Raw genomic sequence first — 14530 nt, forward strand, 5'->3', positions numbered from 1 at the left:
CTTTTGTGTCCCATGTGTTTCATGTTATTCTTGTTTTGCCTAGGTGGCAGGACAGAACCTTGAAGAACTAAAGATGGAGAATCATGGAAGAGTCATGCATCCCACAGCTATCTGAATACCTCACGTAAATGATTCCTAATGCTTCCTGAAGAAGCCTTTTTCTAAGTACAAGGTCTTCTCTGTCTGACAGAATGCTATTTTAAGTGTTTGTGTGTGTTTCCATGGGGACTGAGATTTAACTGGCATATTTCTCAGTTTCCTTCTGTTCTTTTCTGATAGTCAAGATAACCATACACCTCAAGCCCATCTGCAGAAAGCTATTCAAAAAATTAAGTTTCTGCACATAGGAAGAAAATTAGAGATATCACGGTCGCAGTAATGGGAACAATGACAATGACACCTCTCTGTAGTGCTCTTAGAACTTGCTCATGTTTTAAGAAAATCAGACATTAATTACAAGGCTTTTGGCTTTTCCTTCCCCCTCCCCAACTGATGAGAAAACTGACCCAAAATTACACTGATGGATGAATCCAGATTATATTTGCTAGACTAGAGCTGGTGTAACTACAGGCAGAGTTTGTCCTCTACAGTTTGCTTTTCAGACAGATTGTCAACATATGTGTTAGAAACAACAGTCTTGTAAGAAATACTCACTCTTTCTCCACTCAGTCCTGGGAAACCATTGATGCCAGGCAGTCCCTATGGAGGCACAATAAAATGAGCAAAATAAAGTGACATCCTAACATCCTAACAGTTAAGAACTGCAGTTATTTCTTAGATGAAAATAAACCAAGCAGCTTGAAATTCTAACATTAACTGTCAGAATTGAGATACTTCTTCAATAAGATCCACATATGTTGCAAACAGAACAGGTCTGAAATCTGATCTCATATTTGATTTTTATCTTTTAATCAACACATTGCAAATTAACCACGAGGAGCTGAGATTTTTTAAAAAAATGTATGCTGAGTACTGTTGTCACTCTGTTTAAGCACTTTAGAAAAGGTGTTTGTGTATGATACAAGGTAGTAGCATTTAACTCAGCTTTTTTTCTGGGGTCCCAAGTAACTGGATGCAAACTCATGTTTCTTAATCATGGTCTGAAGCCAGCTAAGATCGGCACAGTGAAATACCCTGTGCTGAGAACCAGGGCCATAGCTGTGGTTACTGAGGACAGCTTTAGGTAAGAGATGCACCAGGCTTCCCCATGATGGTACAGATGTACCTGTGAATCCCATGGGCCCCTCCTCCTCCTCCCATTTCAAAACTGCCTTTCTGATTTCCTGTATCAGGCAGTTCAGAGCTGGCCACAATCTGGTGGGCTGAAGAACTATTATTTCTATAGTTTGTTAACCTGTGTTTTGTTCCTGAAGGCAAATTCTCAGCTTGGATTTGCAAATTCAGCTGGTGAATTTTACCTTTAACGAGTTACTCACCCTTTGTCCTGGGAAGCCCATTACCCCTTCTTCACCTTTTTCAAGAGGATAGGAAATTACACCCTAGGAAACATTACAGGTCAGTTCAACGTATTTCTTCATTATGTACATAAAAATTGTAACACTTTAATGGAAGCTAAACAGGATGAAAACTTCTTTGTAATGCATGGAGGATCTAATAATAGCTGCATGTGAAAGAATTGTTGTCCTTAAAATTAAGTGTAACATGCTTGCTTCATCACAATAGCAGTAGCAAGCCATTGGGGAGAGGACACGGTTTCCCTGCTATCGTCTCCTTTATTTCTTCTGTGACTGCAACTCTGAAGAAGAGACAAAGCAATTGTTCAGCTATACAACCAATTAAGCAGCTCAGCTTATGCCCAAACTGTAGCCTCAGAGAGATATTTGACAAACACAGGCATGCTGCTATCCATCCTACCACCAAAGGGGGAAAAAAAAAGGGAGAAACACGTATCTTCTTTTGCTACATCTGCATAAAATCTACGGTTTTCCTAATGCAGTCGACAAAATTCTGCTTGTGTAAAATCTGAGTAACAGCTGCAGAACTGGGTAGCAACTGCACAGGGAGGGCATCAGGCCTCTCACTGCGACCTTCTCCCATAACCTTGTGGAGAAGCTGACCAGACCGTGTGAGAATACAAAGCTCTGCAAAATGCTCAGCGAGGCATCCCTAATTGGTAAAGACTGGATATTAAACCACTCTGGGAATTAAAAAAGAACTAAAGCTATTTAGACAGTCCAGAGGTTGCCTGTGAGTTAACTAAACCACATTCAATCAAGCCTGGTTGGCAGCTCTGAATGATACAGCAACATATGGGATTACTCTTCTCTTATGCAACAGACTCAATTTACTCAATGACCAGTGAGAGCAAATGTTTGTGTGTGCTGGAGAGCAGACTGGAAAGGATTGAGAAAATTTTCATATCTACTTACTTAATGAAATTTAGGGGCATTTTAAAACATTGAGCATCAGTCGCAAAGAGACTTATTATTTAGCTAAAGCTAAAATTAAACAAGGTGTGAAGGTAAATCTTACTGCGATAAACCAATTAAGAGAACGACTGATTGCACTACATAGTTATTACATGTCACATTGTAACTGGTGTCTCTGGAGAGAGAGAGAGAGAGAGAGAGATGGATAGATGCATATCTATATTGCTATATATATCTATATTGCATCATCTCAATGAAGAATGCAGCTGCATTAACTCCGATATTTTTATTTGTCTTTGTTCTTCTCCACTTGACTTACTGGAATTCCAGCTTCCCCTTTCTGTCCAGGTTCTCCTCTTTCACCCTAACAATAAAGAAGAAGCATTCAGATATGTTAGACACACACTTACATTTCAATAACTTTTCCACAACACAAAGTGATAAATGTTAAAGGGAAAAAAACACCACTCTTGTACTGTCCTTTATTGATACACTTGTCATATGAAATGCATATTTTCATAAGAAGTTTTTACACCTGTTTCTTTAAAAAATGCTGGATATTTTTTCTGAGAAGGTTTCTAGGAATGTGAACACCTCAAGTTGTTTCCAGGCTTGTTCATGAGATGTCTGGGTGGTGAGTGCTTAAGTAAATGCACATTCTCCCATTTTTACCTACTGATTATCTCTGGATTGTCTGACCAAAAGTAAGAGCTCTTGTTAGGATCAGAGAAATCACAGCCTTGTGGTGGGTTGACCCTGGTTGGAGGCCAGGTGCCCACCAAGATGCTCTCAGCTGGACAGGGCAGGAAGAAAATAAGATGGAAAGAAACCCTTGTGGATCAAGATAAAGGCAGTTTAACAAAGCAAAAGGATATGTGTGGAAGCGAAGCAAACCAGAAGATGTATTCTCGACTTCCCATCAGCAGGCAATATCTGACCACTTCTGGGAAAGCAGGGCTTTGGTATGTATAGCAGTTACTCCATAAGACAAATGTCATAAATAAAAAATCCCCTCATTCCCCCCTGCTCCTTTCTCTTAGATTTTATTGCTGAGCAGAGGTTGAATGGTATGAAAGATCCCTTTGGTCAGGTGAGTCAACTGTGCTGCCTGTGTCCCCTACCAAGATCTTGCCCACCCTCAGCCTACTGCTGAGGGGGTAGAAATGTTGGAAGCACAGCCCTGCTGTGTGCCAATGCTGCTCAGTAACAGCCCAAACCCCAGGGCGGTACCAACACCTTGCTGGGGACCAGCACAGTGCTGTGATGGCTGTGGAGAGGAAAATTAACTCCAGCTCAGCCAGACCCGATACAGGCTTAAAGTCCACTTGCTATGCTGACAGTATCTCCACTGAATATAAAGGGTTTCCAGATAAATAGCTCACACGCAGACATCTCTGCTTATCAAAGATATTCCAACATGTATGTTCCTTAACGCAGATTTCCCTGTCAAAGGCATTTCTAGATCTTTCAGTATCATAGCAGTGTATTCATCTTACTGCAGAAATTGCATAAGCAATGTGAACTTTCTTACTTTGAATTTGGGATGAAAAACTACTGGTCTGGATGTTGGTGTCTGATACAGAATATACACACGCAGGGTATGAGTGCCTTTGGTCCCAGCAAGAACGAACAGATGAGAATAAGCTGCATCAGGCTGCTGAGGATTTTTCCAATGTGTATGAACAAGCCTTAACTATAAGTATACAAATAGCTGCACCATATAGGTAACTTATATAAACAAACTTGGTAATTCAGATAACTTCCCTAAAGATAAGCGTCTTTTACAGTGAAAATTTCACTTGTTAGTATGAAAAATAAGATACTGAATGATTTATCAGCAGGCATTTCTGCTTGTAAAATGAGATGTGAGTGATGGCCAGTAGTTGCATACTTAAACAAAAAGAGAAGTTGTTTGCCTAAGGCACCTCTAGACTGTGAGAAGTGCTTTCTGAATTACTTCAGCCATCTTAGTGTCAGTAAATATGTCATGATCCCAGCTATGGGAAAAGAGCAGATTTCGGATATACTGAAGTCTTTTAAGTACTGTATGTAAAAGCACATTTGTACAATATTTTAGCTTTGGCACTCTTAGTTCCTCATGTTTGGCAGCTCTTAGTTCCTCATGTCTTTTGGCAAAATACCCCATAGTTTACCTTGTGTTTGTCAGAGGGGACACCCAGCAATTCTTTTGTAGGAAGCCCAGGTGGACCTGGAGGACCTGGGGGGCCCTGCAAGAAAAGCGTAAGAGTGCAATTAGTAACAGTTATAATTCCTTGTCAAGGTCTAAGGGACTGCAACAGAAGGAGCAATGCAGATTTTCCCTTGCTAAACCTGGTCCTAAACTTTGGAATAAACTGATGGCAAGGGAAGTTTAGTTTGAGCTTGGAATAACACATAGCAAGCTACCAGAAGCTTCCAGAATGGTGGTAAAAAATATCCCTTTATATAAAGTGGTCTAGCTCTACAAATTTCAGAAGTGTTACCTCTGCGATGTTGTATATGAGGGCACAGCTAGTTCTAGACATGTACAAAGTTCAGCTCTGACATTCCTTACAGAGATTACCATTACTTTCAAAGCTATACATGATTATTTTTCTCTTATAATTGCTTAATATGATTGAAAATTAAGAGAGTATTTAATATAGGTTCCTTTATACATAACAAACAACATTAAAATGTCCTTTAGTAGTGATATTAATTCATTTTCCTTTACCTGTTCACCTTTTTCTCCAAAGAAGCCAAGGCCCCTGTTGCCCTGAAAAATCAAAAGGTTGAGATTTACTAAGTGTACAACTCAGATTTCTACGGTAAAGTCCAAATAAATAAACATACTTGAAGGCCTCTGCAGGCTTACAAGTCTGTAGCACATCACTGAATAACTGCAAGCAAATAATAGTCTAGGCTTACCTCAAAGTATTTTTATAGATTTAGAAGTATTTTTATAGACCTAAACATGCAGCAAGACAACTCTAATTAAAATCGCATGCTACCAGTGCTTCTTACTACAGACTTTGAGTCATCCACTCATGTTGTGAACAGATCATGCTTTCCTTTTGCAAGTTTTTTAACAGCACTGAACATTAAATAAAAATACCTAAGTGGGCTGGAACAATGAGCTCATATATTTTTTCTGCTGAGATATAATTGAATATTGTAAAGACTGCAAGGATTCTCTGTTCACAGGAAGCTACTGGGACTACAGTAGCAAATTAAATCTGGCTCTAGAACTGGTTTAATCTTTTCAGGGTAGGCGATCCCAGTGTAAGATTAACTTCTTGTGGTATGCAGCCAACACAGAAGGGCTTGTGCTACGCAGCCTTTGGTGCAGCCTGTGGTTCTTTATTTTACTGCCTTCAAGTGGGTCTTGGATAAACCTCAGCGACACAAAACCAACACAAACAACTCGGACACAAAGACTTACTTGTGGTCCCTGTGGTCCTGGGGGCCCTGGTGGTCCCTGGGGAAACACAATAGGGGAGAGGCAGTTACTTATTGCTTTCTAATCAATGCACGCAGCAGGTCAGGTGCTTTATGTCTGAAATGTAAGTATGTATTTACAAGGCAGTGTGTTCCTCAGCATTCAACATCCTATCCTCACTGTATTAGCTGTGTTTGCTGCTCTGAAAAATGCCCTCCTAAGTCACACTGTCATCTTTCCTAACAGAGTAACAGTCTCCCATTTTAGACCCAGGGAAACCCATTTTTACTTCATGTAATGAGAGCCTGTGCTTTTGAATCCTGACCTTAAAATGTTATTAGTAACATTTTAAGCTCACATCTAAAGTTAGTGTCTTTAAGTGCTTCACTAGAGTGGTGTGTTAGTGCTACATTGGTCCATACAGGGAGCTGAACTATCATATTCACCTCAGATTGCCTATTTGGTATTTTACATGATGAAATCAAAGGACGTCAGTGGGAAACTAAACTATAAAGGGAAAAAATGCTGCCAGAGTCTTCCAAAAAGCAGTTGGAAAGCTATCAATTGGAAAGAACCTGCCCTACTTCAGTCAGCTGTGGTAGTTTACAGGGTCCAAAGGGTTCTACGCATTAAAACCTCTGTCAAATGCAGGAAAGTGGAAGAGAAAATCGCTTTCAAAAGATAAGTTGCCAAGGTGGCAACCAGAGAGATGTCATCACAGGGCTCAGAAAATGTACAGGAATCCTAACATCCAAGGCAGTGCACTGGGAATATGAGCTATGGCAGGCTGGGTTCCTGTGTGAAGTTCACAAGCTCCGTGGGTTCACTCTAGAGTGAGAGTAAGTAAAGCACTGAGGAGATTTCCCTTCAAGAGGACCAGAGGAGAAAGACAAGGTGATGCTTACTCCAGGTGATAAAACAGGCACTGCAGAAAATTAACTTTATAAAGGCTTAGTGTGCTGTGGATTTAGTCCTAGATTTTTTAATTTTTTTTTTTTTTTTGGTGGGGAGGCAGGGAGGGTGTCCCTGCAAACAGCTGTGGAGGCTGTATGTAAGAAGCACTGAATTATTTGTTCTGCCTTCCCCAAATCACTGATTTAGGCCAGGTCTGAAGTATTTTTTTGAGAAAACAAGCAAAAACCAAACAAAAAAGCAAATGCTATAAAGCTGTCTTACAGGAAAATAAAGCAAGCCTAAAGAAAATGAAATGTATTTCATTTGAACATCTGCTTCTCACCCACAAATCCATTAACTATAATGGTAATAAGAAATGTAGAAAATGGTATCTGGAGAGAAATCAATCTTCCCAAAAAACTGTTCAGCAACAGTTGTCAACGTCAATGCTGTAAATGTTGATTTTGGAAAAAATGACTGAAATAATAGTTTAAAAATAAAATTGCATTCTAAATACTAGTGAAGAATGTTATCTATTCAATCTCCCATGGGAAGGGTGGAGAGTTAATATACATATCCTTTATGAGCAGGAAAGATAACCTATTTAGGACCTGATATCTTTGATAACGCAGTGTAGGGGGATGTAGACTGAACCACACTCAACGAACTTTGCACACAAGACTCTTTAAAAGATGTTAAAGATACAGAATACAATTCAAAAGCCTCTGGCAATACAGGGAGAAATAAAGTATCCCTCTACTTGCAATATTCAGTGCCTTCCAGTGCTTTTTAAAAAACTGTGTGTCCAAGGACACCTTCTTACTATCTCTAACCTGTTTTTTCTATCCATTTACTAGACTAAAATCCAACATAATGGAACTTGCTGAGATGATTCTTCTGTTAGATTAATTTCCTACAGAATATATTTTAAACATACTTACTGGTCTTCCTCTCTCTCCCCTTGGGCCAACAGGTCCTTGAATACCCAGTGTACCTGGAGGTCCCTTTAAATAAAAAAAGCCAAACAACCCAACCATCAGTTAATGTTCTGATACCAGTTACTACTGACACTTTATCACGTTTGCTGTAATACCACTTACTTGAAAACCAGTGAACCCTGGATCCCCAGGATCCCCCTGAAAAAAAAACAACAACCAAAAAATAAAAGAAGTGCAATAACTCCTATATACAAAATTGAATAAAATAATTTTCTTACTTGTTATTTTTTTCTCAGTCCAAAAACTAATCAGCATACAGGGCTACACATACTCTTATGTACATACACATGCAGTACAGGTGCTGAAATAACTGAATGTGTGCCACATGGATTTTGTACTTTCTATATATAACATAGTTGTACAATAAGGTAGGAGAGTATGAAGTTGATCAGGGAACTTAGGGAGCCCGACTCCAAGGCTGACATGGACAGCAGTCCGTGTTTAATCCTTCTTTTTGAAAAACCTCATCCAACCGGTGGCTTAATTAGGGCTATAACCTTAGCTGAAATGTACAAACTCATTTTTCATGAGTTGCATGGGAATTACAGAATCGTTTTGATTCTCTTCTGAGTCACTAAAAGCATTTGGAACATACTGTTTTCAGTGACCACATATTTTAACTGCAGTACATGTTGAAATGTTTTTGGAAATTGGATCCAAAAATGTTCTAGTCCAACGACCTCCCAATACCCATAAATAATGCAATATTCAGTCCAGACACCTTTAATCATTTTGAATAGCATTCTACCTAGTTAATTTGAGTTTAGTTAACAGAATAATTTGTGGAACCAAGTACTTTCTGAAGTGAATATGGGTGTCAATATCCATCCCTGGCCAGAATATACTTGAGCAATTCTTAATTATAACTTAATCATTTCTAACTGCTAACAAACACAAATTTAAAGAGTTTCTGAATGGAAGATTTCATTAAAAATACAGGCAAATTACAAGTAAGTCAATAGAAAAAGCTATTTTGGCAGCCATCACTGGCACAAAATACACATAAAAGATGTCAGCAGATCCTTTCTGTGCTGAGTACAGCTCAGTTGTAGCTTTGTACATAAATTTGTCAGAATTTATACTCTAGCAGCATATGTAATCCCTTATCTTTATCTAATGTTTTCAAATTATACAGGACTATATATGGGAGAAAAAGCTACAAGTAATTAAAAAAAAAAGTATTAAGGATTAGGTCCAGTAAAAGCACCCACAGGAATACTAAATAATATACTAAAGCATATTTTAACCCAAGTAAACCAAACCCCTGCAAGAGAATATTAATATAAAATAGAATTGTTCAATGCACAAAACTGTGGCAAAGGAATTATTCTGCCATGGATGCTACAGAGATTGTAACTGAACAGAGGGGGAAATCCTTAACTACAACATAGAGTCACAGAATGATAGAATGGTTTGGGCTGGAAGGGACCTTCAAGATCATCAAGTTCCAACCCCCTGCCATGGGCAGGGACACCTCTCACTAGACCAGACTGCCAACCTGGCCTTCCAACCTGGCCTTGAACACTTCTGCAAAGGGGGCATCCACCACTTTCCTGGTAACCTGTGCCAGGGCCTCACCACCCTCACAGTGCAGAATTTCTTTCTAATATCCAATCTAAATCTAACCCATTCCAATTTAAAATCACTCCCCCTTGTCCTATCACTCCATGCCCTTCCAAAAAGTGTCTCCCCAGTTTTCCTGTAGGTCCCCTTCAGTACTTGAAGGCCACTATAAGATCTCCCCAGAGCCTTTTCTTCTCCAGGCTGAACAATCCCAACTCTCTCAGCCTGTCTTCACAGGAGATGGTGCTCCAGTTCTCTGATCATCTTCATGGCCCTCCTCTGGACCCTTTCTGACAGTTCCATGTCCTTCCTATGTTGAGGATTCCAGAACTGGATACAGTTCCTCTGCAATCCACCCATAGGCTGCAATTACTTGTATAAAAGTGAGTGGAGACTTTTCCCCCTGAATTAGATCGGCTTTGCTGTAACCACAGAAAGCAGAAGCTGCCTTGCAAAGCCTGCGCAGGATTGAAGTCAGCCTCTTGGGACATGTGTAGGATGTCCCTCAGAGTGTAGGAACAAAATAACTCTCCATCATCTGCTTGTAAAACAGTCCTGAGAACAAATTGTTACCATAAAATGGTTCAGAGGAGTTACAGACATACCCGGTACTGGCTTGCGATGTCTGGCGGCAGTATATAGGGCTCCCCCTTCTGTCCCTTTGGCCCTTGGACTCCCTGGAGGTGACAAAAAAAACCCACAACAGAAGTAAGCTTTTGTATCGTGTATGTGAACACATAAACAACTAAGAGTCACAAAACCCCAATATTTACTGGGTTTTTCATGAGTATATACATAGCACTGCTCAAAGGCACAGACTATGGCTGACTGGAAATTCATGGGAGAGATACAAAGCATAAAACCTCATGGCACAGAAAAGAATGAATTTCCAATTCTGGGAGAAGCACACCCCACTACCCAGGAGAGCTGTTAAGGGGTAGCATCTCCAACCTAGGGCAGCAGTTGCAGCTCCCCAGAGCTGACACGTAAATTTAGGAGCCCTACCGCTCACCTCCACATGGCACAGAAAGCCAACGCTTTGGGCATGGAGCAGGAAAGAAAAAGGTTATTTTTGCCAGGAATTGTGACTTTAATATTCCTCTATCACTGTTGGATGAAGTGGTACAGGTTTTCCTGAAGTAATCTCTCTGCAAGACCCATGTGACATGTACAGGTCTGGGCAGACCTCCCAGCCCTGGCTGCAATGAAAAACCAAGCATAGTGCAGTCTGACCATGGTAAATCTGCACAATGCTATGTTGGGGCCAAGAGGAATCTTCCTTAAGAGGTGTCCCATTTCCTTCCATCACACATGAATGAAACACTTCAGCAGTAATCTTAGCTTCAGGTAGTTGCTTACTGCCAGCTACTTACAATGGTACCAGGGATACCAGAGAGTCCAGGAGTTCCCGAGTCACCAGGGTCACCTACTGTCCCATTACAGCCATCATGACCCGGTTTCCCCCTTGATCCTGGCTGCCCTGGATGACCCTGTTGAGGAAAAAAAGAAGTGTTTATCTATCCATCTGTTTCTAGTTTTCCTTTTCCTGTAGTCACACAGTATTTAGACATTCTCACATTAAGCCCAAGGCTTGGATCCATGGGAAACTATGATTTTCAAAGACAGAAACAGACAGTGCCTTTTTTTAATATAGCTGCAGCTTGAACCAGATGCCCCAGACAGCATGAAAAAACGAGTAGTGAAGGACCTTTCAGAAAGGGTAAGAAAGCTATGTTCAATGCACGCTCTGTTAGGCACAGAACTAAGCCAGATGAGGCTGCTGCGCGGGGAGCCACCAAGAATTGGGATTGTTAAGCATTGCAGTGCTTCACACTGGAAGAGTGGGAAGAAAGGTTCTTTGCTGGCTTTGAACAGCTTCCAAGCTGAGAAAAAAGTCAGAGATGCTTTTGGAGCTAGGTTGAGTATTGTGATGAGGCTGTAAGTATGGAGATGGGAACAAAACAGCAGGGCTTAAAGCAAGGGAACGGGGGCACTGCAGAACCTCCACACTGAGCCTCTGTGACATAAAGTTACTCCTGTCTCAAGCTGGATTTCCACTGCTTTACCTACATTCACCTTAATTAGTGTTGTTTCTGATTTGTACTGGGACTGATGGGAAGCAAATCTGCCCTTGAGCAGCTCTTTCTTCTCAGGGTACTCAGTCAGAAAAAACAGAATAAAACATTTCTCCCTTCTCCTCCCTCAAGAGCAACAGTTTTCTCTTTGCTTCAGCTCCCTGGCTTAGAAGAAAAAGAAGCCTGTCAACATACTTACCTAGCTCCATCAAGTACTAACATTCCTCACCCCAGGAGAGAGTAAGGCTTGCCACCACCCTCACTCTGCCCCCAGCCCCACATCCCACCACCGTGCCATTATCATTCTTCCATGTCCCTGTCTATCTGCCCTCTGATGGTCAGAGTTGTGTCTCATCCTGAGAAAACTGGTCAGAAAGTGTAACTGAGGGGGAAGGGCAGGGGAGCTTGAGGACAGGACACAATGAGCACACAGAGTTCCAGTACTTTCTGAAGGTATCTAACCCACACAACTCAATGTGCAGAGGTCAGGAAGACAGGGCTAAAAAAGGAAAGCTTCCTTGAGTAAGAGAAGTGGTCCACCTATAGCGACATGGGGAGCGATTTACTCTCTTTCCTGGGACATCAGAATGCTTAGAAAATGCTCAGAATGATGTGGGGAGGTGAATGAGATCCTTGGCTTCAGGAGTGTTAATAGGAATGGGAAAGAGGATCTACCGCTTTTCCTTTAAGAGTGAGAAAGAAGGAGAGGAGGAATATTGTGAGAGAGAAAGCCCTGAAACTCAATAGGGAGCTCTTCTGGAAACAAAAAAAGGGTGAAAGCAGAGTGGATGGGGATGCGTGGGCTGCAGAGCGGGGCCCCGGTGTCAGGGAGCACTACAAAGGAAACCCAAGCCTGGGAACTCTGTCCAGGGATTCCAGTGACTTAGATTTCTTTGTTATTTTATGACACAAAATGTAAAGAAGTGTAAGCTGGGAAAATACTGTGCTGTGAACTTTACCCGGTTTTCCTCTTTGAATGTTTCAGTTTCATGGACCTGGTCAATTTATTCAGTCTGACACTTCTTAGTATTCAGTAAGTTTTTTAAGACTATCTCAAGCATGCCACACCAGCTATAAAGCAAATAACAATGGTTTGTATTCTTAAAAACACTGGTCTTTCTATTTGCTTTGCAACTCTGAAATAATTAAGGAATGACCCACTGATGTCCTTGGCTCACAAGCTTAAGAGAGGTGAAATACTTATCTCACAGCTCCTTCCTACAAAAGAACATACTTAGCTGTGTAACCTACAGGGACACAGGAAATTTCCGTCCTTTCTTCTTTTACAAGGGGATTTCTCAGTATGACAAAGCAAACGGACCTTAATTATCTGAGGGACTGAGAGGGAGCACAGATTCTGCTCTTCTGCTGTGTATCTGCACTTCCACTCACTTCAGCAAGTGCCCTTAGTTTCAAAGTGTGTACGTGGCTGACGCAGAATTCAGCCCAGAGATTCCAATTAAAGTACAAAGGGTAGAAACCAGCCTGCAATATTTGCAGTTGGTGATTGCTTCAAGGTGAGGTAACTAACTGGGTACTTACAGGAACGCCGTCTGCCCCGGGGAATCCAGTGACTCCTCTTTGCCCCTAGAGAGAAAGAGCACAATTAAAATGATGTTCTGCCCAGTACTTTGCTCAGTAGCTAAACCATCTGATATTCAAAAGTTACCACTTCTCCTTTGGGTCCGCCTATTCCTGGATATCCTCTTTCACCTTTGTGACCTTTGGGACCTTGCACTCCTGGGATGCCCATCAAGCCTGGTGGTCCAGTGTACCCCTGTGATCCAAGCAGTCCCGGCTGGCCCTGATAAAAATAATAAAACCCCCAGTTATTTAAGAACAGTTGTGATGCAACTGGGTTAGTTAGCACTGAGGCAATGGAGAGAGTCAATCTGTCAAAGAGAAAATAAACACAGAATCTCTTTCAGTTCTGGTAGGTCAGACTCTTTGAAGGACGTCATCTGGAAACACCACACAGAGAAACTTCAGTAACAGTGACCACCTTCTGCGTGACAATATCAATACATGGAAATTAACACTTGAATCAACATTCACAACTTGAACATTCCCTGCTGCTCTGTGAAAGAAGTGTCATCTTTGGAAAAAAGCTACTCAAGGGTGATTCTCACTGACCTACAACACAACCAATTAACTCCAAGCAAGTGAAATATGCTTGGATGTGAAATCTGCTTAGTGGCTGTATTTCTTAGGAATGGAGCAGATTAATATTATCCCCCTCTTTGGGGATAATATTCCTATTTAGCAATGGAGACCGAAAATGATTATAGACACACATGCATCTGCACAGGTTGAAGAGTTGCTCGCAGGGCTTCCTTGTCATCCTCCCTTCCAGGGCTCGTTCGGCTCTTCAGGCCACTTCAAACATTGTTTAAAAATAATCCCCTGTTGACTGCCAACATCAAAAGGATCAACAGGGGAAAAAATAATTCTGAAATGACACAATGGTGGTTTCAGTAATGGGTTGTGACAGTATGTCTGAGATGTGTGAACCAAAGTATTTGAAAGCTGTTCCAGACATGGTGTCACCAAAGGCACATGTGTTTTTCATGCTCTATGGTACTCACTGCACTAGCGACACTAATAGTAAATCACAGCAATCTTTTCTGGAGAAATATGCTTCAATGGTGCAAAGCACCATTTACCAAGATGTCTAATTAAGCCAATTCTAACCAAAGGATTTTTAAAATGGAATTAGATTCTTTTCACAGGCAGGTCTACAAGAGCATTGACATCTCACAAAGCAAGAATTACAGCAAAACATGAACAATCAGATATATATTTATACAAACAAACTAATAAAAATAATTTTTTGTTTTGGTATAAAATACTTACAGTTTTGCCCATGCCTGGAAAGGAAGAGCTAGAAGATGAATGCAATCCCTGTCCAAGAATAATAATAATTCAGCTTTGGGAAGAGTGAAGGAGGGCAGCGTGGGGACTTGAAGAAACCAACCTGAAAACATTCTGATTTCTTTGTATTTAGAAAGCCATAGTAAAGATACTGCACAACCCCTTACTGCTTTTAGGCAAACTTTATTTTATTCTGATATTGAAGGATAGGTCCATTTGTGAGATGTTTTCAAAACTTCAATGTCAACCATCTATTTATAATTAACATTTATCTATGCTACAGTTGTCTTAATATCCCAAACCTGAAACATACACCATAAC

The 14530-nt window shown here is 40.8% G+C and overlaps 1 protein-coding gene across 1 annotated transcript in view; it reads right to left on the reverse strand.

Moving 5' to 3' along the window:
• COL4A2 (collagen type IV alpha 2 chain) overlaps positions 1-14530 on the reverse strand; it is a 144703-nt gene that overhangs the window by 39323 nt on the left and 90850 nt on the right. The window contains exons 4-15 of the mRNA XM_084270018.1: positions 13008-13142; positions 12881-12925; positions 10637-10753; positions 9869-9940; positions 7803-7838; positions 7644-7706; positions 5812-5847; positions 5104-5145; positions 4544-4618; positions 2710-2754; positions 1437-1499; positions 655-699 (exon numbers count right to left, since the gene is read on the reverse strand). Of these exons, the coding sequence (XP_084126144.1) occupies positions 655-699; positions 1437-1499; positions 2710-2754; positions 4544-4618; positions 5104-5145; positions 5812-5847; positions 7644-7706; positions 7803-7838; positions 9869-9940; positions 10637-10753; positions 12881-12925; positions 13008-13142 (774 nt within the window). The remainder of the gene's footprint in view (positions 1-654; positions 700-1436; positions 1500-2709; positions 2755-4543; positions 4619-5103; positions 5146-5811; positions 5848-7643; positions 7707-7802; positions 7839-9868; positions 9941-10636; positions 10754-12880; positions 12926-13007; positions 13143-14530) is intronic.

This window comes from Gallinula chloropus, assembly GCF_964237585.1.
Source record: "Gallinula chloropus genome assembly, chromosome: 1".
Lineage (NCBI taxonomy): Eukaryota > Metazoa > Chordata > Aves > Gruiformes > Rallidae > Gallinula > Gallinula chloropus.